Genomic DNA, 26,123 nt, shown 5'->3' with positions numbered 1-26,123 from the left:
AAGTGGGCAATATCGCCCCCCGGTGGGCGATGGAATGGTCCAGGGGGGCGATAAAAGCCACAGGTTTAACATAGGATCCTATGGGTTCGCTTGAGTTGGGGGGCGATGAGAGAGAAAAAAATTCTGAAGAAGGGGGCGATGGAACAAAAAGTTTGGAAAACTATGTTCTAGTCTAATTAGGCCTCATGTGCAGAAAATGACAGTGGTGTGAGAAAAATGATCAAATACATGTATGTTATGTTTAAGCATTTCTCTTATATAGTATCAGTCACATGTCTTTGCTCATTGGAATAAAGCTGTGGGCTTACCTTTGACATAGTCAAATAAAATAAAATAATTGAAATACCAATTTGTGAAAAATAAAAACCCTTATCATCCGGGGTACTTTCAGCCAGTAACTTAAACTACAGCTCATGATATATTGTATATCTTTCTTAATTTTCATGACATCCAACTGGAATTTTTATATAAGTTGCACTATATATCTGGCAACCAATTAATGAAAAAATAAATGATATTTTCTGTACATGAGCAATTAAAAATCATTAATTATAAATGCTCGTATCTGAGTGACGTTATCTTAGTGCTGGTTATCATTGTGACAATAATAAATTGTCACACAGGGTGTCTCATGTGTAGTGCCAATTTTTCTGTAAATTTCATAAAAAATAGTTGAAAACTGCATGTTATGAGCAAAAAACATGAGACAGAAATTTAAATTCTTACATAAAACATTTATATCTTCATGAATATACGTGTTATTCTCACAAAAGTATTGCACAAAGTTAGTACAGTAGACCAGTGGTTCTCAACCTTTTTTTGTCCATGGCCCCCTTTCAACCATTTCTCATTCCTGTGGCCCCCTTGCGAACATGAATAATTTTCTACTCCCCCTTCCTTCTCCGCCCCCCCCCCCGTTTTCTCATTAGAAGATAGTTATTCAAAAATTGTCTGAAGTATAAATATTTTTGAATTTAATTTGCTTAATTTTTAATTTATGAAAATAACGAAAAAGCAAAATAAACACAATAGAATACTGTAAAAATAGAATAAATCCCTTGGGGTCACAAAGGTTCTGTATCATCGTAATGTTACTTTTTGTGAAGTTTATTGTTTTGTGTTTTTCTCAGTTTTATTTGTATGTTTTATGTGTTGTGTCAGTCCAATTAAAAAAAAAAATATTTTTAATCAATGTAAACTCTGCGCTTGAAGACGGCACAATGTCATCAAGTTACTGTACTGGATGATGAAATTTGTATTATTTCCAAATTAGTTTTTTTTTGTGTGTGTAAAAGATTATGGTTTCATTGAGAAATGTCAGTTGTAGCTTCCAAAATATGCATTCTTATAATGATAAAAATCGCAAAAAGTGGTAGCAAGTAGTTTTGTTGATTTTATTCTCTTCGTGCGGATAAAAGTAGCCACACAAATGAATCACAATTCAAAAGTTCAACCTTCCACATCGTTTTCAACAATAATACATGTATCAAGGATATAGGCTCATGTTGTAGCCCTATACTATGAATTAAAAAAAAAACTAAAATGCATGTGAAAATTTTTTTAAATATTTGTTTGAACCATTCATTCCAGAGAAATCATGTACGCAGTGACAAAACTGTTCGTGTGAACATAATAATGATTCATTATCAGGATTTCAAGCCCATCGGAAAATATAAATAATCAGATTTTCAAATACGAAAATTATCAGTTTGTTGACTTCAATTTCGATAAGGTGAAAATCTGATATTTCATTGGATGACAAGCTACCTTCAAGTGGCTTTTTGGTTCATAATGTGACCGCTCTCTCGCAGGCGAACGAAGCAACGTGCGTGTTGGCTTAAACACAACACAATATTTCACATAACAGTCCGTACTATATTTAATATATAGGGGGGCGCATAGGTAACGGGGCATATGGCATTTTACTGGCGAACCATTGGTCCTAGAGGCATACTTCCAGTTGGAAAAAGTACCCAAATAATGTGTAGTACTCAGATATTTGATTCATGTTGCCAGGGGTTACAGAGTTATTAAAATAAAAATGTCAACTTTTTATGCGGACACCCTGTGCCCCAAAACCCAATTGGAAAGTTGTTTCCTGGTCTCCGACAAAAAAATTCAACGTGTCTGAGTTCAAATTTTCACTGAGATATTCCAAGAAAGTTGGGAAAAAAACAGCATTAAATGAGGGGAAACCATTTTACCCGCATTGAATACTGTTTTTTTTCCCAAATTTCTTCAAGTTTTTGAACTCGCATATCTCGATGAATATTGCACTTAGAAACGGGAAATTATTTTAGTTGGCATCGGGAAAGACAGAGCAACAACTTCTTAATTGGGTTCTTTGGCACACGGGGACGGTATAAAATGATGTTTTTATTTTTATTTTATAGCTATACAACCCCTTACAACATGAATGACATATCTGAGTTGGACACGTGATTTGGATACTTTTTCTAGTTGGGTATGTCTCTAAGATTAATGGCTCACCAGTAAAGTGGCATACGCCGTGTTACCCATGCAGCCTCCAAATACACGTAAAAAAATAGCTTGAGACGAAATACAGTCAACTCTCATTGTAACAAATACCATTACAACGGGAAAAATATCGTTTTAACGAAAACTTTTCTAATCCCTCGGATATGTTTACATAGGAACAATATAAAAATCTGGAATTCCTTTGTAACGAAATTTCTTTATTACGAAGTGATTTCTCGGGTTTCTTGGAGTTCCGGTCTAATGCAGTTTGACCAAAGCGTATTAATAAAGGGTCTTTAATACGCTTTGGGTTTAACTGTATTTCCCCCAAAAAAAATCTGACAGTAAAAATCTTTGCAGCAAAGTAATTGAACTTCGGCAATTTGATCTGAAAACAGCCCTTTTAATAATGATTATCCTTTTTACTTTTATAAATTTAGGAAGGAAACAAAAGGAAGAAAGAGTGGGGAGAGAAAAAGAAAAATGGCCAAGATGGGCTCGGTTGTGTGTAAATGCCTCGAAATTCCACTTGTGCGCAAGAGGATTCGTGCCTCACTCTCAGTTTTATGACAAAATTTCACATTTATGAGACGTATGACTACGGGCACGAGATTAATCTCTATATATATAGCTCTTTCAATATTAAAATATTTCATTTATACGAAGCACAATTTCAATTACTTGATATTTTCATTTTGATTTGAACTCCAAATCTTCGGCATTTAGACATTTCCAACTATCAAATCCAAGTAGTGTTTGCAGATTTTGAAAACGCGTCGCTGAATTGGTTTTGCATGCGTATTATCAACACTAAAAACCATAAATTTTAGGTTGACAGATGCAAAGAGACGCATTGAGAGGGTTATGGACATTTCAAAGTGAAGACTTACGTGAGAATTTATTGCACTTTTTTTAGAAATCAGCAGATGCAGTGAGTCTCTAATAAACTGATTTAAATTGCTTTAAATGTAGTCATACGCCTTTTTAGAATTTTTTTTCTAATGTCCACAACATCGTTCTTGCAGAATAGGAAAATTGCATTGAAATTATTTAGGATGCTGCAGGCCAGTAGTAGGGCAGTTAAAAGGAAGCATTACAGTATCGATTAAAAAAACTTTAAAAATGTGGTGTCAATCTTGGAGGTAGTGCCAATACAGGGGCGGCTCGAGCTTACCTGCCGCCCGGGTGCGAAGCCTCATGTGCTGCCCCTACTGGCGACCCTGCCAGGAGGCTGATAGGGATTCAGTGAAGGGCACCTGGAGATAAACCTGATTTTTTTTCAGAAGAAAGCCGCACATAATTGTTTACCGTGCAAAATGTGCGTGACCATACGTCCCGCTTTCGAAGTAGAAAATTTTTTGTTGTAGAATTATTTTACCATTCTTAATAAATGCCAGATAACTTAGTCCTTCAAAGAGCACTTATTTTTGTGAGCCATCATCACTTATTCTGTGAAGATGATATTTAACGGGGTAATTTTTATTAAGAAAATTTTTTCAAAGGTGTTTCTGTTATTCCAGGGGCCGGACAAGTGAAAAACCAAAATTTTCCTTTGCCTTCATTTGACTATTGTGGATCAAATTTTGAGTGAGGGTATGGGCCCCTAGGCTGGGATCTTTCGCAGGCCCCCCTCCCAGTCAGATTTGTCACGGCCTTTTCTATAGTTAATTTATAGCCTGAAAAAGCCAAAAAATTATGAGAATTATCCCGGTCTCTTGTTGGCGGCCATGGGTGAGGGAACCAAAATGGCCCTTGTAATGGAGTGCAGGGATGGCGCTTGGCCACGCGGCCCATTGCGGCCACACGCGTCACCGCTTGCTAAATCCGGGGTGAATGGGTGAAAAAAAATTCAATTTGCCAAAAAAAGCCAAACTGTCGGCTTTGGAGAGGCGCAAAATCAGAAATGAAGGGCCGAAAAGATGCTTTGTTAGGAATTGTTTGGATGAATTGTGGGAGAGGAGCATGACCTTCCAAGGGTAGGGCTGACAGGGCTCCAGCTTGAGGCCCGGTACAAAACCCTTATAACTTTTCTTTTTTCACTCTATATATTAACTGTAGAAGGGGCCCCTTGGAAAATCGGGCATGGACCACACGAAAGATTCCCTGACGCAGGAGGTAGGGGCTATGGAGGGAGCAATAGGTAGGAGGTGCAAAAAATATGTCCCACACGGGTACTGATTTTGTCTCGAGCCGTCCAGATAGATTCCATTCTTGTTTCTGGTATTACGATCAGATTCCTTGTCTATTTTCTCAACGTTTCCGTTGTCGAGGTATAGTAGGACTCAAAAGCGTGATGTCGTGAATTTTTACTGTTTAAAATTTTGTTGTCTTAAGTAGTGTCTACGCTGCCGCCCGGGTGCGCCGCACCCCTTGCACCCTCGCTTAAGCCGCCCCTGTCCCAATACATTATCACAGCGATGTAGTTTTAAAAAATTTTAAATTTCGCGGGTATTTTTCCCCATGTATGATTTGATCTCTTGGAGTTCGTTGTAACTGAATTCGACTTTATTTCTTTTCAGCAGATTCAATGGATTGGCACCCCCTTTCAAAATTCATAAAAAAATACCCCAGAGCAATCATTCTCTATTCGATTTTTATAAATATATTCCCCATCAGACCACTGCTGAAGATAGCTTTGTGCTAAACTAGATGGCTATCCGTCTGTAATTGCATGAAGCAATTGTAAATGTAATTTTACAAGCTTTCATTTTTCACCCATCTACTTCTTGGATTACATTTACTACCAGCACTCAAAAGAATATCAATGAATGGTCAACAAATCTTTGTCTGTTTTCTTTATGGCAGCCCTCTTTGAATGAAAAGTCTGAACACACACAATTTTCTGTCGTTACAGTTACTCCATTTTGCTTAAACCTCTTCTATAGTTTGTGTCAGGGCCTACTATCACCCTAAAGTCGTAAAACCACCGATGTTACATGAACCACTTTTTTTTTTTTTATTTCCTTCCTCATGTTAATGTTACTTGAATAGGAGAAAAATTGCGAAAAAGATATTCTCTATGCATTTTGTTTGAAATTAAATTTTTTTAGTCAGGTTGACTAAAAAAATTTAATGTCACAAATGTCTTCGTGGCCCCCCGTATCAGTAGCCGTGGCTCCCCTTTTACAAGAATTTCATCCGTGGCCCCCCCTGGAATATCCTAGGGCCCCCGGTGGAGAACCACTGCAGTAGACTCTCGGTAACTCGACACCCCAAAAGTATCTACAAACATGTTGACTTAAGCGGATGTCGTTAGCGGGGTTTCACTCCAACTTTTTGTCTAATCGTTTTTGTGTACGTAATTGTATACATTCTAACAATTGTATTAAATAAAATGCTAATTCTTATTAATTTCAATTCGGGGTTGTTTCAAAATAGAATCAAAACGTATAAAAAGAAATTTACCTCATAAAAAATAATCAAGTACATTTGCTTGTTTTTCTTTCCGAAGAGAAAAAAAAAATTCTTCTACACTATTCAGTTTATACCGCGATTGTTCGGATTTTTCCTAACTCCAGGAAGTGAAGTATCACATCTAGAGTTTTCAGTGCATCATGGAGAGATGGTGTGCAAGAGAATACTTCTTCATCCGAACAAATTTTTTGTCTGCAATTTTCTGTAAAAAGTTTTCATACTTAGAATAATTCCTATTTTCTAAGTTCTATTTCCTATTTCCTATTTTCTATTGGGACTTTTTGCGAAATCGTTTGCTTTCTCTTGAATTATTGATCCTGATAATGGGATTGAGTGAGATCGAGGGATTTCAACCACAAAAGAGTTGCTTCCTCTATATCGCCGAATTCTGATTTCTTATGCGTTTTCTGCTTGGTTCCTAAGAAGATTCAAATGCTGAAAAAAAATTTCCCTCATTTTTAGCAAATGTTGAAATGGTGCTCCGTGCAACTCTATATTCTTCGGCGAGGTCACTCTGAGTTTTCCCGATTCTAGTTTTTGGAAAATTTTTACTTTTGATTTTATAGTTAAAGTATGAAGTTCGCGTGTAGCCATTGCATTCATGGCCGTAGTCACAATGACAACCAAATGGCATATTCAGCATCTAACCAGGCTTTAGCTTTTTTTTTCACTTCTTTTCCAAGAAATCGTAAAACCGAGTTCCGCCAAAAACATTCTCCGCAACAGACAATATCAAAACTCACAATCGATAAGATTTTCATTCCTATTGGATGTTGAAATTGTCAACATTGAAATGCCACTAAAATGATAGGCCGGCCAAGAGGTTCAAACATTCATTCTTCACATGCACGCCCCCCCCCAACACCCATAGTCCAAAAAAGGGACGTATTATATAGAACAAAGAAACAAAGGATTATCGAAGTACAAACGGACAATTCTTAGAGTGATAATACACGGGCAATTGTAAAAACCAGTCGTAGTAAAGGGACAAAAATCACAGTCGACTTAAGCGGAGTTAAGCCAAACAAGTCGAGTTAGAGAGTTTCCCTTTCATTGAAATTAGTATTGGGCCAACCAAACGAATAATAAATGTCAAGTTATCCGGATGGGCGAGTTATCCACGTGAGTCTACTGTATAATATTTTGTGAAAGTTACAAATCATTGGCAGTTTCTTTATCATACAGGGTTGATAACCTTCTCCTGGATGTCTTAAATTCTACCACAATTGGCACTTTTAAAACAGAAATATGATATATACTGGGATAAATCGATAAGCTATCCATACCTTGATAAAGACAACCATCATTTTTAGGCGCAGTGTATGATATTTCTCTCACAGTCTCTAGTTTGTTCATGAAAATTGCTTGTATTTGCATCATGTGTTTGTTTCTACAAATACCCAGCAGGTTGGAAGAACTTGCAAAAATTTGAAGCTTGGTTGAAGTCTTTGAATGAAACAGGCAAGAGTATTTCACGTGTTGCTGCAGAGCTGATCAGTTACCTTGCTAACGAAATAGTTATACAGGTAATCGGAAAAATTATTTATTTCCTTTATAGATATATTGAATTCTTTAAATAAGTTTATTTTTGGGGAATTTTCTTATTGCCTGATTCGTTCTTTGGTACTTTAAACAAAGCAGCATTCAATAAGTTTCCATAATAGGAGGTGAATTATTCATATGACATTTGGCATAACATTTTGGCTATACGTCATTGCTGATTTCAAATTTTTATACAGTAATGAGGTCTTTTATTTGTTCTTATGGATTTGATTTCTTCGAAGTTCTATTTCAATCGCAGATAGTGGACCTTGCTCTGCTCGTGAAGCGGGATGCGATAACTGATCCATTTCAAAGGATACAGCCTTGTTTGGTTACAAATAAAGATTATCCTGGTCCTCATGTTCGACATTCTTGCCAATCACCATCCGATGTAGAAGTAAGTTTTACTTTGTATCAAAACTTTCAATACGCATATTATCCTCATTTCTCTACATATTCAATGCACAGAAATTAATATTGGGAATGTGAATAATTCTTATCTTCTCTCATAAAAATGTGGAAAATATTATCAAATAAGGTCAAATTATGCTCAGAATTTTATCTTATACATAGGTGGAAACAACTTGTCATGTACTCAAAAGCAAAAGATAAATCAAGAAGCAATCCGTTCTTAAAACAACCATAATTTCTTTATGCACAGTTATATTTCGCTCATAGTTTCGTTCTTAAAAACAATGGACTTGATTTATTTTTACTGAATCAATTTTTAATTTTAGTTATATTTTTTACATCCATATTTTTTATGGGCGTGTTTTTTTTTCAGCAACCTTGTTAGGTATTTCGCCTGTTGTGGCATTTGTATTTGTATGTGTGTCGTATCAATACTTTTTGATAATTTTGGGTTTTAATAAGTCAGAAGAATAATTTGCTTGTGATAATCACAGGGCCAGAACTAGAGAGGACAAAGGAGGCACCATTTGTGGGGGTAAATTTTAGGTGGGAACAAAAACACTGTTATAAAATCTAATTTCACAGTGGGGGGAGGGAGCAGAAAAATCATATTTGCCCCCTCCCTACAAAATCCTTATTACGGTTCTGACTACTTCTATAATCACGTGATGAAGGCTTTGGGTAAGAGCAAAATTGTAGATGTTGTTTAGCTTGATTTCCAGAAGGCATTCGATCGGGTCCAACATGGTAAACTCTTGAAGCGTTTACACGAGATTGGAATTGGGGGCAACTTGCTGAATTGGATAGAATCGTGGTTAAGAGATAGGTCGCAACGAGTTATGGTGGACGGGGAATTCTCTGGTTGGACAGACAAATACAAATACAACGCCACAACAGACAAAATGCCCAACGAGGTGGCTGATAAAAAGATGCCCATAAAAATATAGGTGTCATATATTTCAAAAATTCAGCAACCCAATTAAAAATGCAATTAACACAAATTATAAACAATATATACACATGATAAAATATTATACAACGCCCATAAAGAATACTTATGGTTGTCTAATTCTAAGAATGGATAGCTTCTCGATTTACCCCAACATGTTTATCGTATTTCTTTTTAAACGTGTCAATTGTGTTACAATTTACTACCTCCGGGGGTAAGCTATTCCATTTATTAACAACCCTATTAGAGAAAAATTCCCTGCGACACCATAGCCTTGCATTGTCCCTCACCAATCGATACTAGTGTCCCCTTGTAAAAGCAGTCGATTGGCGGTGTACTAAAAGTTCATGGGCCATCCTATCCATCCCATTGAAAATTTTGAACGCTTCGATCATATCTCCTCGACATCTGCGTTCATCCAATGTAAACATATTCAAAAAATGAAGTCTCTGTTCATAACTCAAGCCCCGTGTTCCAATAAGGACACGCGTAGCTCTTCTCTGCACCCCTTCAACCAAGTCTATATCCCTCTGTAGGTATGGTCTCCAAAACCTTACAGCATACTCCAGTCCAGGACGAACTAAACCTCGAAAAAGCGGAAGAATGACTTTAGGAGAACGAGAAGAGACCTTTTTTGAAAATGAGACCAAGCATTCTGTTAGATTTTTTGACCACCGCTGAACAATGTTCAGAAAACCTAAGTCGCTCGTCAATGAGAATTCCCAAATCGGTGACCCTAGTTGCATCCGGGATAGTGACACCATTCAACTCGTAAGAGAACCGTGGGTTGTTCGAACCAAAATGAGCGACCATGCACTTGTCAACGCTAAACGTCATGCTCCATTCATTTGCCCATGCTGCAATCCTGTTTAAGTTGGTCTGGAGCAACTCCCTATCGTTTTGATTCCCGATTACCCCCATTAGCTTCACATCATCTGCGAATTTGCTAGTAATCCCATCGATACCCTTATCGAGTTTATCGATAAAAAGTGAAAAAAGTATTAGGCCAAGGACACTTCCTTGAGGAACTCCACTTGTGACGTCTGAGAATTCCAGAGAATTCCCCGTTCACCATAACTCGTTGCGACCTATCTCTCAACCACGATTCTATCCAATTCAGCAAGTTGCCCCCTATTCCAATCTCGTGTAAACGCTTCAAGAGTTTGCCATGTTGGACCCGATCGAATGCCTTCTGGAAATCAAGGTAAACAACGTCGACATTTTTGCTCTTATCCAAAACCTTAGTCGCGTAATCATAGAAGCAAAGGAGGCTAGTTACACATGACTTCCCCTTCCTGAACCCATGCTGATTATCGGACAATACATTATTCCCGTCTATCCACTTCACAAACTGCCTTTTGATGATAATTTCCTAAATTTTCGAGAGAGAGCTCGTCAAACTCACTGGACGATAATTTGACACCGCTCCTCTCCTACCAGACGTCACAAGTGGAGTTCCTCAAGGAAGTGTCCTTGGCCTAATACTTTTTTCACTTTTTATCGATAAACTCGATAATAGTATCGATGGGATTACTAGCAAATTCGCAGATGATGTGAAGCTAATGGTGGTAATCGGGAATCAAAACGATAGGGAGTTGCTCCAGACCAACTTAAACAGGGTTGCAGCATGGGCAAATGAATGGAGCCTGGCGTTTAGCGTTGACAAGTGCATGGTCGCTCATTTTGGTTTGAACAACCCACGGTTCTCTTACTAGTTGAATGGTGTCACTATCCCGGATGCAACTAGGGTCACCGATTTGGGAATTCTCATTGACGAGCGGCTTAGGTTTTCTGAACATTGTTCAGCGGTGGTCAAAAAATCTAATAGAATGCTTGGTCTCATTTTCAAAAAAGGTCTCTTCTCGTTCTCCTAAAGTCATTTTTCTGCTCTTTCGAGGCTTAGTTCGTCCTGGACTGGAGTATGCTGTAAGGTTTTGGAGACCATACCTACAGAGGGACATAGACTTGGTAGAGATTGTGCAGAGAAGAGCTACACGTGTCCTTATTGGCACACGGGTCTGGAGTTATGAAGAGACTTCATATTTTCAATATGTTTACATTGGATGATCGCAGGTGTCGAGGAGATATGATCGAAGTGTTCAAAATTTTCAATGGGATGGATAGGATTGACCATGAACTTTTAGTACACCTCCAATCGACTGCTTTTGCAAGGGGACACAGTATGGATTGGTGAGAGACAATGCAAGGCTATGGTGTCGCAGGGAATTTTTCTCTAATAGGGTTGTTAATAAATGGAATAGCTTACCCCCGGAGGTTGTAAATTGTAACACAATTGACACGTTCAAGAAGAAATACGATAAACATGTTGGGGTAAATCAAGAAGCTATCCATACTTAGAATAAGACAACCATAAGTATTCTTTATGGGCATTGTATAATATTTTATCATGTGTATATATATATTGTTTACAATTTTTGTTAATTGCATTTTTAATTGGGTTGCTATATTTTTGAAATATATGACATCCATATTTTTATGACTTTTTAACGGAGAGATCGGCTCGCATTCGTGCCTTGAAGTTGGGAACCACAGAAAACCAACTTCAGCCGACCACTTTTGATTGGGTTGCTGTATTATTGAAATATATGGCATCCATATTTGTTATGGGCATCTTTTTCTCAGCCACCTCTTTGGGCATTTTGCCTGTTGTGGCGTTGTATTTGTATTTTTATTAAAATCCTAATTATGGCCATTTCAAAAACTTATAACTTATGTCACGTTTAGTTTTCTGGACAAATTTTTAAAAATCCATTTCATGATTAACTTTTTTTCTCATTGTTTTTCCAACTCCAGTCAGCACAGACATCTTTTTTTATGGGTCGAGAAATGTCAAAAATGAACTAAATATCAATATTACTTCTCAGCCATGAAAGCATCTCTTCTTTCTTTGCTGTTTCATTATACATAGTTAATTTTAAGTTACTTTAAACATGACAAATTCTTTCCTTAGATTTTGTGCTGTAATACACCCTCATTCAAAAATATAAATGACTTTCAGCCTATAATTTCAATATGACGACTGTGTTTCTTATATCATCCATACTAAATTCTTGTTATACAGTGAAATTTTTGATATGATAATACTCTATGGACAAAAAAAATTACCATTGTAGGCAGGGGTGCCTATGCGAAAAACATTGAGAGAGCTGGAAGTTACCAATTGTTCTGTATATAAGGGGCTAAAGCATATACACAGGAGGAATGGGTGCTATGCAATGCGTTAATGAGGGGGGGAGGAGACTCAACCCCATAACAAACAAAACTTATTTGGGGTTGCTCAACAAATAATCTCAGCTTCCTCAGATTCCAGTGCCTATACTTGTAGAGGGATCATCACTATATGGAGAGATAACCTCTCTCTTATCTTACACTCCCAAATTTATGCTGTTGTTGACATCTCTTCTAAATCGCTGTTGCTAGTATCAGAAAATACACTTACAAGCATTTATTCATTGCAAAAAATTATAATTAATTAGTTGGGCTTCTTTGCCTTTTTAAAGTAGATTAACCATATTACTTTTTTGTATTGCAATTTTCTGATAGTAATGCAAATTCCTCTGCATTAGTCGGCAGGCCGTAAAAATCTTAGGACACCAGCTTTTTTAACAATGGAGGGGATTGTTCAGAACGAAGGTCCAATAAGGATCATATGATACATTCAGATGACCAATGTCAGTCTATATCAAATACTAAATAAATGCACAAATCGGAATAAAATAGATTTCACTGTAGCAAACATGGTTTGTTCAAGAAATGAATAGCAATAATGAAAATTAAGCATTTACTCATTACTGTCACCTAATTATTGCTCTAATCTAATTATTTCAGCCTAATACAAAATATAGTGCTGTGTTTTGCATTTTTCCTCCCATGTTCAGAGGTTGAAGAAATATGCTGTTATTTTTGTATTACAATATAATGTTTTTCAGTGCAAATCCTTAATTTTTTTCCCGCTTATCCAAATCTTAAGAACATGATAAAAAATAATACAAAAATACTTTGAGTCATATAATTTTTCCATGTACCTCATCTGATGTACAAGAATAAATTTGCTTAGTATCAGAGATTTACAATAAACCAAGATTCATCATTCATGGTAACAAAACCAAACGTAAAATTCGGACTGTCTCCAATGCAGTTTATGAAATACAAGGATCCAAAAATGCGGAGAACGGAGGACGTTCAAATCTGGCAACTCAATTTATTCTCTGAAAATCAGACTCTGAGACAATCTGACTTTTCTTTGGAAAGTCTGTGACTCGAATTTCCCAGCATGCCGAAAGATGCAGGTATTCCCGGCATACTGGTCTACCTCGCTGTTTCATGCAGACTCTAGCTAGGGAATGCCATATTTAAATGTGTCAAGAGATTGGTAGAAAACCAGCTTCTAAATATTTAACATTAAGGGCAGTGATATATCCCAAATCATGTTCGTTTCTAATATATATATCTTGTTTCTCATCAGAAAATCGATTCGAATGATGACAAGGTTTCTTCACTAGAGCCCAAGGTGAAAAAACAGAAAACTTCTCATAAGGTATGTTTTATACTTGCATGAACTTTAAACATTGCACAAACCATTTGTGGGTGCTCTTTGGTTGCCTATGCAAAAAGTACAGTCAATACAGAAGTATGAATTCATATATTTATTGCATTTTGCTTATTTTTATTTTAGGATTCTCATACATGCACTAATTGCAACTGCATTCAGCCGCACGAGATTCTTGAGGCTGTTAGTCGCTTTTCTCAGCCATCAGGACCATTTTGTCCTTTCTCCGTAAGTTTTTATAAAATTATTATTTTTTTTACTTTCTATGCTTGTTGGGCATATTTACTCTTTTTTCATTATAAATCACAGAGGAGTCAAAATGGTCACTGGCCCCTGGCAACAAAGTAAATTTTTGGCTTTTTTTTTCAGCCCAAGATATGAAGGAAACTGGTATTTTTCTGTATGCTATGCTGAGGCGATCTCGGAAAAAAAAAGTCAGCTGGTCCCCACCGGGACTCGAACCCAGGCATTCTTGCAAATTGGACAAGCATCTACACCATAGGAGACACAACCCTGTCTTCCTTATTTCCACGCGCTGTGGCATGAGGCTCTGAAGTAGAGGCATAGTGGCCTTTCTTAGCTTCAGCAAATGTGGGACGGCAGAGAGATAGAAAGATTTTTTTCAACTCAAGATATCAAGGAAACGTGTTTTTTCCAGATATTATGCCAAGGTGAACTCAGAAAGAAAATGCATCTGGTTTTCGCCAGGACTCAAACCTAGGCCCTCTATCAAACCAGGCAAGCATGCTACCATTTGGTGACATTTTCTTTCCGAGTTCACCTCGGCATAATATCCAGAAAAATATCTGTTTCCTTGAAAGTAAATTTTCGTTTGTAGTTTGCAGTCCTGGGGAAGTGGCGGAAAGAATCTGGCAAAAATGATCAGACTGCAACAAGTTTCACTCATTAACTTGCGGTTAAACTCTATTATTACAGTTTCGGTCAACAACAGCATAAATTTGGTGGCACTTGATAATTCCACCTCTCGATACAACGATAATCCCTCTACAACAATATTTTTTCTTGGTCCGCACAATATTGTTATATCGATATTTCAGTCAGTGCCATCTTAACGCATAGGCTCACCCGGGCACGGCTTGGAGGCCTCAAGAGAAGAGGGCCTCACAAAAATGAGATTTGGTTGAAATTTTCTAGAATTCACCTGGTAGGGCCTCAGAAAAACCACTTGGCCCGGAGACCCATGATGCTTTTAAGACGGTCCTGATTTCAATATTAAAACACAGAATCATTCTTTATAGAAACTGGAACAATTCGGAACTGAGAAGCACACCATTTTCGCATTTTAAAAACGTTGGGAAATAAATAACTCCAATGCGTAAGTGGGTACAGACTCCTTGAACGGGAGGTGGGGGAAGTGTATAATGAACGGGAGAGGTGTCCACCTCAACCTCCCACCTATGCCAATAATAAGATTTTTTCACTGAAAAGGGATAGGTTGCAATCTCTCCCTCCATTACATATAACTGGCAAACATTTCCACAGGTGCTACTGCTTCCGATTTTTTAGTCGTATTAAAATCTTCCGGTCGGAAACCACATTCTTCCGATTTTTCGTACCTTCGTAGAAAAATCATCAAATTACGCCTCGCAAAAATGAAAAACTCCTAAAGAAAGTACAGCTGATCATGTTTTCTCTAGAAAAATGCTAGAAATTGGAATTTAAAATATGGGGAATTGCTGATTGTCGTCAAATATGGTGCGAAAAATGAGCAGTGTTTCCAGTCATTGCTAAAATCGCCGATGGTGGGAATCGAAGATGGAAAAAATAGTTTTAATCCTTGATTTCAGTGGGTAACCAAAATTTAAGTAGGCGTCATGGAAAAAAGAAGGGACATTGTTATTTCTCATTTTGCACTCGGAACGTTCTATGTAAAAAAACAGGTTGAATGGTCACCCTATTCAATCTTCTAGAAATCAATTTTACTTCAGCATTGAAATCATGACCCTACATCCTACAGCAAGGCCCATAGGCTGGGATCTTTGGCCCTAGGCTAGATTTTTCACGGACCCCCATATAGTGCATTAAATTCACTATACAATTTTTCCAAAAAAATTGAGTTCGCATGCCGGAGTCTCGTTCGTCAAAATTTTTAAAGTTGGCAAAATTTCATCTTTCTCTTTCAGTTTATGAGGAAACAACGGAGGCAATTTGTTATAAGTCAAAAAGCCACAGTATCGCATTTTGGCAAAATATTATGTACAAATTTGTCATCGTGAAATTGTGAAAAGTGACAGCATTTTTTCCCATCTAAGCACAGAATAGTGTGAAAGAACAAAAAAAATCAGGAATTGTCCAAGGCCCTCCGGGCTGGAGTCCTCTCGGTCCTACCCTTGTGGCAGCCATTTCACTACGTGATAAATCACAGATTTTTCAAGTCTTGGAATTATCACCCATGTCATACATTTCTATCATAGCCGCTGTGGTGGTCGAGTGGTTATAGTGCCGGACTCGTGATGCGAGGATCCGGGTTCGAACCCCACAGTGGTGGTCGGCTGAAGTTGGTTTTCTGTGGTTCCCAACTTCAAGGCGCAAATGCGAGCCGATCTCCCCGTTAAAAAGTCTCGCCACAGAGAGCAACAGTCCTACAACGGTAAATCATTCAGCCATAACACTTCACTCATAGTTAGAAAAACTGGGGGCAGATGACAGCACTACACATAACAAGCATTACACAGAAACAAACTTTACGTCAGGTTGCACTACACGTACACGCACATTCCCGCATGTACCGATTCGTTGGGGGGTTCCGCGGGCGGGGGGGGGCATGTGTGATGTAGCAGTAGTAGGTAGGGCTTCCAAAAAAAATGGCTCGGGGATCCATGATGTTCTTGAGTCAGCCACCTCGTTGGGCAATTTGCCTGTTGTGGCGTTGTATTTGTATTTGTATAAGGGAATTCCGCCATCTCTTCATTTGATCACCCCCTTCTTACTTGAGACGTTTGTGATGATAATTTAACAATTACCTTAATTTACAACACTGCCTCAAACCATTCCACCGTAATTTGACCATTTTCTTCTTTTTTCAAAGGTATACAATACATAAACTATATGTTATGCTCAGAAGTTAAATTGAGTTTTTTTTTTCCAGAGAATTAATGAAGTGCCGCTGACGAGGAAGCTTCTGTACTTGTAGGACAATTTCCGTTCGCTTATCATGTAACACCAAACGTTTTTTGGTTTTCTTTCTTATTTCTTTTCTCGTCTTTGCACTTATAACAGCTACTGTATTTTAATACTTTCGAGTTTTGTTTTAATAAAAAAAAATTCTTTGTATTTCAATGTAATTCTTTGTTTTCAACATGATCAGTGGGCTACGACAAAAATATTCATGGGCCAAATGTGGCCCGAGGGCCACACGTTGAAGATCCTTGGTGTAACGGAAACGCCAATACAGTATAACGGTTTGTTTGTTTGTCAAATCCTTGTTAGATCAATAAAATTAAGCGTAAGATTAAAATTTAAAGGCTAAAAATCGAAACACTGAAAAAACGTGAAAAATATGTAAAGAATGACGCATAGAATGAACAGGGAAACTAGCAAAGAGGAAACTACAAGCGATTCGACCTATCAGATATACTATACTATCAAGGTATACTATATCCAGATATAGTATACCTTGCAGCGATTCTAATCCGCTCTTGGGTACACAAACTGCCTTTGCTTTCCTTTCTTTCCTTTGTGTTCGTTGAAAAAACCGATTCCAGGTGGATCCAGTGAAAACAGCTCAAGAATCGTTCACAACACCGTACAAATTACTGAACAACCAATTGCTAATGCTTTCATCGCATGATCCGCGCGCTAGTGTATACGCGCCTTTATACGCGAAAATAAACTCATTATTGAGCTCTCTGGGTAAAGTATATGAGATAAACGATTCAAAGATTTCATTATTATAATGATAACAGCAATATAATTATACCTAAACAACACGGATTCAGAAATAACCATTCAACTACCACTCAATTGTTGAGGGTCATTGAACATCGGATTTCTTCTAAAATTAATTAATATGAAGCTACCTTCAAGTCTTATATATTTTGTCAAAGTTACTTTGAGGGAAGAACTTTCAGAATTAAAATTAACCAAACAGTTTCAAGTGAAAGACAAATCAGAGCATCAATTGCTCAAGGTCGTGTTTTAAGCCCAGCCTTACATAATTACCACATGAATGATTTTCCAATAAGCCGATCTGGTCTTACAGTTCTTTATAAAGATGATAGTGCTGTTGCTCAAAACCACATTAACCCATTAAATGCACTTGATGGCCTTCAGCAATGTACAAGAGAACTTGAACGCTGGTGCATAAACAACAGAGTCAAGCTTAATGCTGATAAAACAATCTTTATGTGGATTTCCAACAAACACGAAGTGCCACATTTCGCCACGCTTGAAGTAAATGGCATCCGGATTGCTCCTGTAGAGAGGGCGAGATATCTCGGCATTATCCTGGACCGCAGACTTTCTTTTAAACCCCAATGCGATGAAACGGTCAGAAAATTGATGATAGCGTCACAAAAAATGCATTGTTCAAAACAAAATAGAACAATTTACGCTCTCTCAAATATAAATAAAATTATACTGTACAAACTGGTTTTGGGACCGATTATGCTGTATGCAGCCCCAGTATGGTTTTTCGTATCTGATGCTAATATTGTTCACATTGAACGTGAGCAAAATAAATATTTAAGAAGATCCCTCAACGCAGTTTGGTACATCCGTAATACTCATTAGAAGGGACACAAAAATTGAAACGATTTTTGACTTTGTTCAATCTACGGCTAGAAATATTTTTGAAAAACTTGAAAATTCAGAATGGGATCATCTCAAAATAATATCTCGTCATATCCCCCCCCCCCCCGTATCTCCGCCCATGGCCATGGCTACAAGCACTAGTAGGTGCTGCGGGTGCATCACTGAGCTCAGTGTGGTGCATTTGCGGATAGGGGGGGAATGCAGCGCGACAGCCGTACTACCGAACCTCGACGAACCAAAGAAGGTCATCATCATCATCATACATATATATATATATATATATATATATATATATAGTTTTTTCCCCGAAAAAATATGGTCAGCAAACATGGACCGATCTATTTGAGCTAGTGCTGCTATCTATTGATTGATATTTGAAGACATTATATTTATTAGTCAACAGATGGCAGTAAAAGCCAATATTGCTCGTTGATGTCCACCAATTTTCTCTCAGCAATTATAAAAAGTAAAAAATTTACATGAATATAAATATTCGGGAGAAATTTTTTTTTCTCAAACATAAAAGGACCGAAAAATGAAAACAAATACAAACAGTTCATTTCAAAATGAAGGCAACGCCCACACTCCAAGTTAATCCATTTATAAAGAATAACATTTTAAAAACAAACAAAAAATATTTTATAAGAATATTTTACATAATAAAATGATCAAATGGAGAATTTAATCACCAAATTAAAAAAAACATAATTTATTTTCAAAAAATATTTTTCCACAATAATCGTTTGATATTACGATTATTTCTTAAGCTGTTTCAACAACAAAAATTACGCGGTTGCTGCTGGTTAAGTATGAGCTGCTGTTGAAAAAATTTGAGATTCATCTTTCGATTCAACGTAACAAACAATCAACGGTAAGGGTTGAATTCGAAATCATTATTTTAATTAATATGAATTAAATATAATATGAGTACGTATTTGTTGTCTGTTCAAGTTAACTAAAAACATCGCTGCTGCGTAACAAGTTGATTGCGATACGACGGAAATGCTCATCCCCCTCCCCATTTTCTCGTTTATTATTGTTTATTTATCGCAGTTGATTATGGAACTGAAACACGTGAGTTTTGGTTATTAGTAGTGAACAAATCAATGAATAAACAACCACGTGCCGTTGATTTCGCTTATGGCTCAGCCTGGAAATTTTCCCTGTGGCTCACTTCTCCGATTCTAAGTACTGTGTTTCTATTTTCTCTATGATTATCGATCATGTTATGTCAAAATAGACTGTTATGTATTTACCGTTTATTAATTGACAGATCTCAAGTCGCCATGGCGACTACTAAATTTTGGTATTGGCGCCTAAAATGTTCTATGTGTGATCGGAGGCGCAACATGGAAACTTTCGAGAGGCCGGGAGTTGCCAATCGTCCTGTGCATAATAAACTAAAGTCCTTACGTAGGAGGGGGAGTAGTTCATTGGATTATATAAAGTAAACACCCCCCCCCTTTAAATGGTCACCCCTCAGATTCGGTCCCTATCTTTTGCGGCCAAATAGTAATTTCCCACTGTATAACAAGTATGCATTTCAAACCCCCTGATTGTCTCTCTTTTATAGACAAACTTTTTGTCCTGTTGGTGTCTGTAAAAGAGTTCGGGCTCTTACGTGTGTGATTGCTAGCTCATATGTAAAGAAAACAAGCTTGGCTCTTGAAATACTTGGTTGCCGCCTAGATTTCCTCCATTTGTCAAGTCTTATTAGTTAACCACGCTGTCATTCACCTTGGTTTAGATTTGCTAGATTAGAACCGCTATAGTATAATCAGTTTTTTTTTGTTTTAACAGCTATAGCTAGGGTTCTCAAACTGTATATTGTGGAGCCCCCTAGAGTTGTGGCCCTTACAAAGGCTTTTTGAATAGACTCTTTGCTATGTGCTCAACTGCTTAACGGGTGGAAGCCTTCCTTACCAACTGCAGTCAGTTTGTCTCCTTCAAGGGCCAGAACTCCCCATTTCTCCAAGTTGAGTCTGGCATGCCCCAGGATTCGGTCCACTCGCCATTATTGTTTTGATTTATATTAGCGATCTCCCAAATTCCATCAATTGTCATATTGGATTCAAAAAGAATTAACCATTCACAAAAACTAAAAAGCCATCTTTGCATTCACAGGTTGTTTGAAATTTAGTTTCTTTTCTCAAACAATAACCGGCTGGAACAACCTCCCAATACAATAGTTTCCGATTTCCTTTGTAACATCAATCGTCTGTCAAACTTCACCGCATTCCCTTGCAGAGGCCTTGGCTAACCAATATTGAATAAATAAATAAACTGCTCTGGGGAGCTGCAGGTAAGTGTTGATCAGCGAAAGGGACACTGTGGGTGGAAAAAAATTTAGAAAACCCCTGAGCTATATCCATTTTTGGCAATATGTTGCAGATTTCTCGCTCTTTCAAGAAAAATGTCGAAAGGACCAGTCTGTTTCACTCTGAATGGCTTCTCTTCATGCTTTTTGCTTAAAGAAAAAAATGGTAACAATGCCAAAGGGATGTAGCTGTTTCAGTTTGATTTCATTTTTCAAAGTACAGTTGAACTTGCTTACATTGCCCCCATCCTTCCTACTGGAGCCGGCCTAACAAAAAGTTGCCAAGGCCGTAACTGGCACTACAGACTCCAAAAAAAAAAAAAAAAAATCACAGGCATAGAAAACATAAAAGTGAAAATCAGCAATAATATAAATAATATACATAAATATTCTCAGTATAAAAAAAAAAATCCGGACTGATCAGGGCAAAAAGTCATTCTGGGCAGGGTTGGTAAAAAAAAACGGTTTTTTTTTATTTAAACCGGGTTTTTTTTTGTTTTAAATAGCATTAACATTAAAAACAATAAAATTTTTTTAAAAATCATTCAAGCTTCTAATAATTAATTGAAATAAAATGCTTATTAATTGTGATTAACACTATTCCCATATTAATTAATAAATATTTCTTGCGTTTTAACAAAAACCAACTTTTGCAATTTAATTATTTTTTGTTTAACTCAATGGATTACTGTGTGTTTGAAAATTCTTTTAATGTTATTATTAATCATATATATATATAGAGAGAGAGAGAAAGAGATGTTTTCTCCAGTTACTTTCAGTATGCTTAATTAGGAAGCTATTTTGCAAAAACTGCAATAAAAATTAGGTGAATATAATGTATTTTTAATGAAGCATAAATAATGCAGATTAATTAGCAATGATTTACGATATACAGGGTGATTATAACTAAGGTTCTGATTTCAAAACACTGTAAAAAAAAGAACGATTGTCAGAATGACTTGAAAATTGACATGAATAATCCTGAAAAAATATAATTTTATTTGGTAAAGGGGAAAAAATACTTAAAAATGTAAAATTAATGACATCATCCAACATGTGGGAAATTTGCTCACAGAATGAAAACGATAGCCAGCCATGGCAAAATGATAACTTAATTATAGCATTGCATGATTTCATAATTCATGGAAACATCACAAAAAATGAAGTAATTGAACAAATAACTTCAATTTACTTGAGCAATGTTAAATATGTTCTCCACTGTGTTCTGGCTATGACGTTGAAAGCACAAAAATTATTGTTCAACAACAGATCAGAGTATGCCATGGTTATGACGTGGATGTGCTTGCAATTCAGCTTTATTAAATCAAACGTGCCCCACGTTAATATTCCTGAGGAACTTCTAACACATAGGGGATGTGCTGGAGATAGCAATTCACCAAAGTTTGCAATCTGACCACTGTTTATGACATTTTGAGGTACTCCCCACAGCCAGAAGTTGCAAGGGTTAAGGTGCATCTTGTCAAAATGGGTCTTCAGCAGCTGCTTTGCTGGTATTGCAATGTGCATCTTGATAGAAGTTCTATCCACACACTGATGCTGTGGAAGTGCCGAAATGATATGGTTGTACAAAATAGATTTTACTGCTAGCAAAGTACATCATCCACTTGCACTTTTTTCCTTTTGCGAAAGAAACTTCCATTGCTTCAAGAGTATCTATGAAATTTTCAAGTCATTCTGACCAGTAGTTCTTATTGAATAGTTTTGGAATCAAAACTTCAAATTATAATCACCCTGTATACAGCTGATTATTTTTCATAAATCTGTTGTTATTATACAGTAGTTGTTATTATACAGTATTATACAAAATTAAGCTTGATTAACTGGGCTTACCATGAAAGTATTAAAAAAAAAAAACTGTTGAATATTAAGACTGGGAGATATACAGTAGGAGATGTGCTACTTCTTATGGGAAAGAAAATGTATGTGAGGTAATGTAACTACTAGTACACTAGTCTTTGTCCTTTAAGGACAGCTGGTGTCTATTGGATTATAGGACTAGCATGATGGTGTCACTACTGTAGCTGCTTCTTTGTGAAGGGAAAAAAACCTGAGATAATACACCACTACATTTAGATGTGTGATGCAATCCTTATTCATGAATTTGCTAAAGATAGAGCATCAGAATGTAGCAAAAGGTTAGAAAATGTTGTAAGAATGAGAAATTTTGGCTTTTGTATATAATAACTTTAAATAACTAAGAAACTTCATATGAAAAATATATATATTCTGGCCACTTTTATATGAGACTTTGAAAAAAACCACTTATAAAATCTTATGTAATTTAAAGATATACCATCAGAATATACCTCAAGGATATAAAATGTGGTAAAAATGAAAAATTTTGGTTAATAATGAACCAATATATTTTTTCAAGGAAAAAAAATGATATTTAGGCCACTTTTATTTGATTTTTTGAAAAAAACCACTTGGTTAAAACCATGGTTTAAACCAAACAACCCTGATTCTGGGTATCCAGTGGCTGTACTACCTGCTCATGTTTATTCTCATCCGATCTGAATTATAAGCATCGGTTCATAAGCATGACATTAAGAATAATCCAAAAAACGATACCAAGGAATTATTCGTAGGCTCACTCCTTAACGTCACGTGATGTGAAAGAGGGAAAATCAAAGAAATCGCTTTCTACACAGGGAAAAGTGATTTTTCCCTTTGGCCGATCGACCACTGACCAATCAAAATTAAGCTTGGGGTATACAACTACTACTATATATTTACTGAATGTTTTGTTCAGCGACGGTGGCAACGCAATTCATTTTTAATGCACATGCAGAACATTTGTGTTGTTGTTTTCTTTCCACATTCTCTAACATCAAAAATGGAAGGTGTTAGCAGGCTATCGGCTAGATACTTTTACTTTTTTTAATGGGGAGGATGGAAAATAAGAGTATATGAGAAGAGTTATTTCTATAATTAAAATATATTTTTCATCGTGTAAATAGAAAGATATTTCAGCATTATAATTAATTTATTGAAGTTCTTTTTAAGCTGTATCTCTCTCTCTCTAATAAATAAATTTTCTCAAGAAATAAATTTTTAATTTTTTGTATTTTCCACTCACCATCGCGAGTGGAAAATATTATCATCCGATGCTTAAGAAGTGGGTCTCCCCTATCCTTATCGTCATCCGAATATTGGGAGAAATACGATGCTTGTTTTCAGAGGGAGAATGCCGCTAGTACGGAAATTTATCTTTCATGCTTATATTGCCATAATCGGTGGGGATACGGATCCGATTCCCGATAAGCATGAAGATATAGTACAACCCCAGAACCTTTAAAATAATAATAAACTAAAATGATGTTTCTTTATGACACTGGAAACGGAAAGCATGACAAAAAAAAAAAGGGCAGAAGTTACAAAACATAAGAATAAATATATTGGAGAAATACAATCTGATGGAAAAATAATCCTAGTAACAAGACAACGATACATTTGGACAAAGGAAAACAAAATACTATTTAAAATATTACATTAAGGGAGATGCAATTTGAATAGCCTGCGTTACTAGTGCCATCTGGAATGGAAGGATCTAGAAAACAACTCGGCACCATTATGCCTGCTTTGGCAATCTGGATTATATTACATCTGTTTCGAAAATAATATGCTTGAGAAATTTAAGATGAGATTGTGCCAAATGAAAAACCATGAATAGCCGCCAATCCTGAGCAAGGTGAAATGCTATTTGCATGACAGCTTTTTAATGACCTAAATGAATTCATTTTATTGAAAACACACATCAACAACACTCATTAGTAGAGTAATACAATTTCATAATTTCTGGCAGAAATTTCCTTTGTCCGCAATTTCAATTTTATGTGTGCATGGTAGATTACTCAAGACCTAGATTTCCGTCTACTTACCAACTTTAGAATTATTTGTTTTGCTCAGGGAAGCATGATATGTGGTCCGGGCCAGGCTTAAGTATTTTGTGGCACGGTGCAAGAACAATGAATGAATGAATACCAGAACTTTGCCACTGGACTTATCTCATTGCCAAGATCTCTTCCAGCCCAGATTTGTGGCAGAGTGCAGAACACTTTATTTTGAGTCAAAAAAAAAAAAAATACAACATATTTTCCAGCATGGTATCACAATCGAAAGGTTGTCAGGGCTGGACCACTGCTACCCAGAGCCGCAGCTAAACACTTTTTCTGCCGGCCAAGCATTCTGCCCCCCCCCCCCCCCAGTAGTTTCAAATACGTATGAGCTATATTAATTACTATACAAGCAGTCTAAGGGGCCATATTTTTCACCATGGTACCACAATGGAAAGGTTGTCAGGGCTGGACCACCACTATCCAGAGCCGCAACTGAACACTTTTTCTGCCGGGCAAGCATGCTGCCCCCCCAGTAGCTTCAAATACGTTGTGTGAGAGAGAGAATTTAGTGCTTCTTCTGGCCCAGCACCCATTGTTCCGAACCCGTATTGGGTCAAAACCCAAGCCTGTTAGTTCCCTGTCTTGGAAAGAATCTTAAGCTATTACTTTATTAAGAAGTCAAAATGTTTCTCAATGTAACTTAATAAAATAATTTTTATTCTGTTTGCCCGGTGCGGCTGCACCTTTCACATCTGCCTGAATCCAGCCCTGGATGTGGTAAAATAATGTCTCCCCTGCATCATCCAGCAGGACCTCCTAAGTGGGTATCTTTGGTGCCCCCCCCCCCCGCTATAGTGAATTTATAGTGTGAAAAAACACAAAATGATAAGAATCATTTCTGTCCATGGGTAAAATTGTGAAAAATGATTCTTTTCATCCTGTGACATTGTACAAGCGAATGCAATGCAGTAGAACAGGTGTACCAAACATAGCAAAGTAGACTATTCAATGGCCCTTGTATGTAGCCCACTCATTATATTCTGTAAATTAGTATGAAAGGTCCTAGGTTTAGAATAATTTTTGTTTGACATTCAAAATATTACTTTTTACATTTGTGGTGTTTAAAATTAAAACTTAAATGAAGACATTACAAGTCACAGGCCATTCATAGCTTTTAAGAATAACATCCGGTCATATTGGTTGCAAGTTGATAACCCCTGCAATAAAGTCTGACAAACCAAGCTGTGATAGAGATCAGCTCGGATCACCAAAAACTCAGATCATCCAAAATGTAAATGTAAATATATATTATGGATAGTATATTATGGATAGGGCATATAATTCCAGTAGAAAAATCAAAATTTTGTGCAAAAATGTAACATACACACACAATACCCCTTCCATTCATTAAGATTTCATTATTGATGAATAAAATTTGCGTAGGCTATGTGGATTATATGCTGGAAGCTACAGTAATCCATCATCATAAAGTGATTCCAGCAGCCTATTCTATGCTCATTATGTATTTATGATGGTGGCAGTTTAGTAGGGATTCATTACAAATTTGAAGACATTTTCCAACATGAAAAGAAAGTAAAAAAATTCATGGAATATGACTATTTGTAATCTGAATTTGCCATTGTGTATGAAACATTACTTGGCTGGAAAAAAGATAAATTTTTTGTGTTGATGGTCAACATTTCAAATGAGACAAAATGTTTTTCTGAGAAGAATTTTTTTTTTCTATGGATTTGTTGAACACAAATATTTATAAGACGTAATTGTACATGATGTACAGTATGATAACAG

The 26,123-nt window shown here is 36.7% G+C and overlaps 2 protein-coding genes across 2 annotated transcripts in view; both read left to right on the top strand.

Annotated features, from left to right (window-relative positions):
* Window positions 1-16,658, top strand: part of LOC149089023 (transcription initiation protein SPT3 homolog) — a 203,024-nt gene extending 186,366 nt beyond the window's left edge. Inside the window, exons 9-13 of the mRNA XM_089236673.1 lie at window positions 7,297-7,418; window positions 7,694-7,831; window positions 13,281-13,352; window positions 13,491-13,592; window positions 16,474-16,658. Coding sequence (XP_089092799.1) covers window positions 7,297-7,418; window positions 7,694-7,831; window positions 13,281-13,352; window positions 13,491-13,592; window positions 16,474-16,518 — 479 coding nt within the window. The 3' untranslated portion in view covers window positions 16,519-16,658. The remainder of the gene's footprint in view (window positions 1-7,296; window positions 7,419-7,693; window positions 7,832-13,280; window positions 13,353-13,490; window positions 13,593-16,473) is intronic.
* Window positions 16,659-18,922: 2,264 nt separating this feature from the next.
* The window catches only part of LOC149089020 (putative protein phosphatase 2C T23F11.1), an 87,556-nt gene continuing 80,355 nt past the window's right edge, over window positions 18,923-26,123 (top strand). Inside the window, exon 1 of the mRNA XM_089236686.1 lies at window positions 18,923-19,008. The gene's annotated coding sequence lies outside the window, so the exon portion shown is untranslated. The remainder of the gene's footprint in view (window positions 19,009-26,123) is intronic.

This window comes from Pholcus phalangioides, unplaced genomic scaffold (assembly GCF_987345545.1).
Source record: "Pholcus phalangioides strain wild (caught in Gottingen) unplaced genomic scaffold, Ppha-v1.0 ptg000002l_1, whole genome shotgun sequence".
In the NCBI taxonomy this organism is placed as follows: Eukaryota; Metazoa; Arthropoda; class Arachnida; order Araneae; family Pholcidae; genus Pholcus; species Pholcus phalangioides.
The sequence above is the reverse complement of the archived record's forward strand: the minus strand, read 5'-3'. Positions and strand labels throughout refer to the sequence as shown.